This window comes from Pinus tabuliformis, chromosome 9, assembly GCF_031772625.1.
Source record: "Pinus tabuliformis cultivar Carrire ecotype Pingquan chromosome 9, CPIR1, whole genome shotgun sequence".
In the NCBI taxonomy this organism is placed as follows: Eukaryota; Viridiplantae; Streptophyta; class Pinopsida; order Pinales; family Pinaceae; genus Pinus; species Pinus tabuliformis.
In genome coordinates this window covers 1,778,453,656-1,778,460,004 of record NC_142307.1, presented here as the reverse complement: position 1 = coordinate 1,778,460,004, position 6,349 = coordinate 1,778,453,656, and the positions used below count along the sequence as shown (strand labels likewise).

General features: G+C 40.0%; 1 protein-coding gene across 4 annotated transcripts; it reads left to right on the top strand.

The window, feature by feature from the left end:
- Nucleotides 1-1,302: 1,302 nt before the first annotated feature.
- Nucleotides 1,303-5,315, top strand: LOC149155889 (inorganic phosphate transporter 1-4-like). Of its 4 annotated transcripts, none has more exons than XM_089446116.1 (2): nt 1,303-1,738; nt 3,412-5,315. In XM_089446116.1, exon 2 carries the CDS (start codon nt 3,450-3,452, stop codon nt 5,055-5,057), a length of 1,608 nt encoding a protein of 535 aa, XP_089302242.1. In that variant the 5' UTR covers nt 1,303-1,738; nt 3,412-3,449; the 3' UTR covers nt 5,058-5,315. The 4 variants fall into 4 exon arrangements, with proteins under 4 accessions (XP_089302242.1, XP_089302240.1, XP_089302243.1 ...); XM_089446114.1 differs by having other exon boundaries at nt 3,374-5,315; XM_089446117.1 differs by lacking the exon at nt 1,303-1,738 and adding an exon at nt 2,579-2,951.
- The last annotated feature ends 1,034 nt before the right edge of the window (nt 5,316-6,349 follow it).

Genomic DNA, 6,349 nt, shown 5'->3' with positions numbered 1-6,349 from the left:
CAACAACAGGTGGTTTTTGTCGCGCATTGGGTTTCCAACTTAAATCTTGGTGTTCATGTGTGTTGCTTATGTGTGATGGTTTATTCTATTATTACTACACATGGTCACTGTTTATATGGTTAATGAAGTATTGATACACTGATTAAAGATCAACATATGATGAATTAACTGAATCATAAGTTTGTTGGATATACGCTGGTTGCTTTAAAGACAGTTGTGTGTACACTTGAGTTACCTTCATTGAAGTAGCGTATATAAATTTGAGTATGAAATGAAAAAGTTATTGATTTGACTAACACTGATTCACCCCCCCCACTCATTCACCCCCCTGTGCCCCCCCCCCCCCCTCCCCTCAGAGTATTATTTCCAACAAATGTTCTTATCAATGCCATCATTGATGGCCATGCGCTCTGGATAAGGCATGATGTGACTGAGGAATGGGAATAATTCCCAAGTTCTTTCCATTTAATTCGAATTTTCCCACCCCGAGATCTGAGCCACGATTTGTCATTTGATCGGCGTCTCGATTGAGATTGAGATGGACGTGGAATAGGGTTAGACTTCCAAATCTTTTAATGCGAAGATTGATCCTCTTTACTACTAAAGGACTCAAATGGCCGGGAATTTGATTGGGATTTAAAAACATTATAATCACTAGAAGAGAGTCTCCTATGACATTTAATTCCTTAATTCCAAGACTTGGAGCGATGTCCAAGCCTTTACAAAGCTAGAAGTTCAACTTATTATTGGTTTATGTACCTAATCCCCAAGCAATTGATTGCAACTTGTTCATGTGGACAAAATATCACCCCTCTTGCTCCCACTGCCCCTAGTATTTCGATACTTATTATAAATTGATTCCTATAAACATTTACCACCCATTTAATTTATATAACTCTGGTCCACTTTCTTCAAACCCTACTCTTATGCTATTTGTAGACTCGTGATGGATTTGTTAGCTAAATTGACTCAAACTACAACTGCTCTATTTATTTACTTAATTAACTATTTATCTACTTAATTGGGTTGAGTGTCCGACTTATTTTAAGTGTTCGTTTTCGTGAGGCATATAATGCTGACATAAACCTTGTTGTAAGCAATAATGTTAACTAATGATGTCAAAGTTTGAACGTTATGTGGTGGAGGCTCCTTCTGAGGTGATCTGGATCTACAGCTACAGTTTTGATAAAAATATGTAACGTGTGTGCTGAGGCAAAAGCAAAAGACTATTTTAATGGTTTGACTTAAAAACGGAATCTTTATTCATAAATTATATATTTATCGGTGGTGCTGAGTTGTTTGAACCTCGTCCTTGATGATGTCAAGTGGTCATGTTTCCTGTAAGAACGGGACGGAGGACGGGGCGGAGCGTAGTGGCTGCAGTCTACGATTCAGGTTCCGTGCGGGAGGGGGAGCCACCTCCACTCATTCACACTCACAATGAGATCAGTGACCACACCGCGTGGGCGGAAGCCACCGGGTGGGCGACCTGCTGCAGACCCGCAGCAGCCGGATGAAATCGAATTACTGCTGGTGCGGAATCAGAGCACTTTCGATACCCGAATATTCGGTGAGAATATCTCTTTTGTTCCGTTTCGTTCCAGCCAATCCTACTCAATAAATATGGAAGGGGCGGCCTGCTCAAATTCATAGGATTCGACAGTCAACTTCATGCCTCGGGTCTGATTTTTGAGTTTCGGGAGCGATATTTCTTGCTACGCAGGTCTCGAAATTCACGGTATGACTGTCAACAAATTGAAACTGTTTTTCTTGAAATTTACAGCACATAAATTCCAATTCAGTGAGTATAGGCTGGAATTGTATCGAAATTTAAATTGAAATTGCTTACTAGAATCATTGTTGAAATTTATACCGCATAAATGCGAATTTATTAGATATGCCAAGGAATATATATCAAATGCTTCTGGTTGAAATTTACATGTCTTCAATCTGAATTTCTCCTATATTGAAAACAGTGAAAAGAAAGGTTGCCTTTTCAGCTTTTTCTTTCTGAAAAAAACAGTGAAAAGAAAGAACTTCAACTCATGATCTTTTAATCTGAAAAAGAATTAAGGTCAGATTCTTTTCTGGTTGAAATTTATAGCATTTAAACGCGAATTTCCCAAATATTGAAAATATTAAATGGAAAGAACTTCGAATCGTGATCTTTTATCTTCTTTGTAAATATCGACATCAATGAATGCGCCATCGCAATATTATTTCAAAGATTTTGGTTATTATAAGTTTTTTCTTTTTCTTTTTGAAATTTAAGTGAGTAAATAAAAATCAATGAGCCCTCTGAGCGATAGTAAACCGACTGTAGGTTCGAGTTATCGGACGGCACAGGCTTAGTCAACGGTTAAGTTCTTTATTGATCTTTCCATCCGGACACACAATTAAGTTAAGTGTGACTCCGAATTGCACTGCCCTTCCCGTGCTAGTTTTGTCCTACATATGATTAAAAAAATCTTTTGTCATTATCAAGAAATGAAAGAAACATAAATTGTCCAGGTGAAATTGTTTCTAAATTTGAACTGAAAAATCTTATATCACATGCTTAGAAATGAAGATAAAAATTTGTATTAAAAAAAGAACCGCCGCAAGAAAACCTGACTGGCTGCAGAGGAAAATTTCATAATCTTCAGAGTTGAGGTCGGATTTAAGCCTCTGGTTTAATTTTCTTGAACCTTGCCCGTTTCATTGCATTTTCCGGTATTGTTTATTTTTAGAGTCGCAACTAGTAATTTGCCATGTGCATGCATATTCATGCCATGCGTCTGCCCTAGAATAAAATTTTTAATGTGGTGGATCCTTTGACCTTGTTCTTAAACTGCCTTTCCCCTTGAATAAGCTTTGAGAACGTTACGGCGCTTTGAAGAAAGGTTACGGCGCGGTTGTTTATATTACTGGAACCTGCCAGGATTTCTCTGTTACCGCTGTTTTCCTTGCAGGTTCTGTCTCCGAAACTAACAGATTCTTTGAAGCCTTTTCTTCTTACTTTCTTTGTTGCAGCATGACGAGATCTCCTCTTTTTTCTTTTTCTTTTTGAGAAGATCGGATTCTTTAGTGAAAAGATTTCCTCTGTTTTTTCTGTGGAAAGGTCATGTTCGATTTCCATACCATGTCTTTTTACCATATTCTTTAGGAATTCCTTTCCTTTATGCCACATATGTTCAGAAATATTGCTTATGGTTTGATAATTTTGAATGGATTTATTTGTGACGAAAATTGAAAATAAAAAAGTTCATATTGCAGAGTTGTTTTTGAAAAGTGGATGTTGCAGATTTTAAACAGATTGTAGAGAGGTCAAATTGTTGATTATTATGAAAAGTGTGTTATCTCTGCTGATATGCCGTTTGATTATTTTTAACAGGTTTTAAAGGTGCGTGTTCTGTGAAGGTTTGATTTCAGGTTTATTGGAGAGGGGGGGTATTCTGTGAACATACGAGATGGGCGACAATGAGAGGGGTCAGCTGCAGGTTCTTTCTGCGCTGGACCTCGCCAAGACGCAGTGGTATCACTTTACGGCCATCATAATAGCAGGGATGGGCTTCTTCACAGATGCATATGATCTATTTTGCATCTCGACCGTGTCCAAACTCCTGGGACGGATCTACTATTACAATTCACTTTCTTCAACACCAGGGACACTCCCGCCTAACGTCTCGGCAGCAGTGAGTGGCGTCGCTCTTTGTGGAGCTCTGGCAGGACAGCTATTCTTTGGCTGGCTCGGAGACAAGATGGGTCGGAAAAGTGTCTATGGCATGACACTAATGCTAATGGTAATCAGCGCCATCGGCAGCGGTTTGTCCTTTGGTCACACGGCCAAGTCCGTGATGACGACCATATGCTTCTTCAGGTTCTGGCTGGGCTTTGGCATCGGCGGCGACTATCCGCTTTCAGCCACCATCATGTCGGAATATGCGAACAAGAGAACCAGGGGAGCCTTCATTGCAGCGGTGTTCGCCATGCAGGGATTTGGCATTCTGGCAGGGGGTGCTGTTTCCATCATAGTCGCCGCGGCCTTCAAGCATGCATATCCTGCCCTCCCGTACTATCTAGATCGCCCTAACTCTACCGTCCCACAGGCGGATTTTGTGTGGAGAATAATATTCATGTTTGGTGCTGTGCCTGCCGCACTGACATATTATTGGCGCATGAAGATGCCGGAGACTGCTCGATTCACCGCGCTGGTTGCAAAAAATGCGAAGCAGGCCGCAAGTGACATGTCCAAGGTACTACACATGGACATTCAAGAAGATCAGGACACAGCAGAAGCCATCTCAATGGCCGAGGAGACGAAATTCAGTCTGTTTTCCAGAGAATTTCTCAAACGGCACGGTTCGCATCTCCTCGGTACAACAACTACATGGTTTTTCCTAGACATAGCATTCTACAGCCAAAATCTGTTTCAGAACGACATCTTCACTTCCATAGGATGGCTGCCTAAAGCGCAAACGATGAACGCCCTAGAAGAAGTTTACAAAATTGCAAGGGCACAGTCGCTGATCGCCCTCGTCTCGACTGTTCCGGGCTACTGGTTCACAGTCGCCTTGATAGACCGCATTGGGCGTTTTACCATTCAGCTAATGGGCTTCTTCTTCATGACAGTCTTCATGTTTGCTACAGCGATTCCATACAACCACTGGAAAACCCATAACCATTTAGCTTTCGTAGTTCTCTATGCGTTCACCTTCTTCTTCTCAAATTTCGGTCCCAACAGCACCACTTTCGTTGTTCCGGCCGAGATATTCCCGGCAAGGCTTCGTTCGACATGCCACGGGATATCTGCAGCTTCTGGGAAAGCCGGAGCCATCGTCGGGGCCTTTGGGTTCTTGTACGCATCGCAACCTAAAGTTAACCCGACTGGAGGTTACCCTCCAGGAATCGGAACCAAAAACGCTCTATTAGTGATGGGTGCAGTAAATGCACTGGGCTTCCTTTTTACGTTTTTGGTACCTGAAACCAAGGGCAAGTCGCTGGAGGAACTGTCGGGGGAGAACGAAGAAGAAGGAAATGGATCGTCCGATCGATCGAACAGAACTATGCCCGTGTAGTCACAGTGACATACTTGATATCTGACGCATGCCATTACTCGCTAGGCAGGAAAGTCTGTGTTCTGTAGTTAAAAACTAGTTGTTCCGTTGTGTGTTTATTTGGATGGCAGAAAAGTTGTGCGAGATTTGTGTTTGTAAGATATCGAGATACCAACCTCGAGATCTAAAAGTCGTTTGTATAGATTTCCATCTCCTCTGTAAGGGCAACTGCTGGAAGTTTGTTTTGATTAATAAATTTTATTCAATAATCCAGTGGAGAGAAATTTTGTTTTGATTAATAAATTTTATTCAATAATAAAGTAGAGAGAAATTTTGGTTAGCGCAGAACACAAATTTATCCCACAATTATATCACTTTATTGATTACTATGGTCACATTGCACTGCCATAACTAACAACACAGACTTAATATATGGGCCATAACTAAAGTCTGGGCTTGCTAGATGGCTTTGCTTTCATTAGAGTTCTTCTAATAGTTAGTCCCTCCATTAGGTATTGAGACAACTTCGTGAGAATCATGTGTGATAAAAGCTACTTCCTAGCTCATTATACAATGAAAAGCAAATTTGGAAGTTAGCTCATGCCATATCAAAGGGGACCAAGCTGCCAATGCCTCCCAAGCTGCCCATGCCTCCCTTTGATGGGTGGAACTTGCTCCAACATGTTGATGTTGACCCCCTAGCCTTGAGTTATGACTTTGCCCTAGATGATGACCAACCTTTACTTGCAACTTTACTCAAAAAAATTACCCATTATTTCTTTATATTATGTTCATGGACAATATCATGTAGACTTTATGCAAGTAGGTGCTTTAATCATGACAAACCGTGTTTTTCTTTTATACTATTAGACATGCTTATGGAGACTATAGTTGCAATCCTCTCTTTGTATTTATATATATATGAGCTAGTGCAATCTAATGCTCCCCTCTCAAAACATGTTAGTTCCAATGGAAATATAGGCAAACAACAATATCTTGACTAAGAAGAACCATTTGAGATACATGCACAATTTACTAGAAAGCAATAGAAAGAAATAAAGCATACCAAAATGAATTAGCTTTAGAAATATGTAACTTCATGTATGAAATATTTATAGAACTTTAAAAAGATCATATTCTTTTAAAAATCTTATGTTACGTTTTCTCTTAAATGTAATGCATATGTTTGTGGGAAGATAATAGTACTTTCAAACAAATTCACATAGTTGTAAATAATAGTACTACTTAAATGAAATAATGCTTTCAAACAAATTTAAGTAGTTGTAGATAATAGTAAGTTCTTGTGCATTACC

Excerpts from the sequence above, each read along its gene's own strand:
- LOC149155889 (XM_089446116.1), top strand. The coding sequence starts at position 3,450 with ATGGGCGACAATGAGAGGGGTCAGCTGCAGGTTCTTTCTGCGCTGGAC.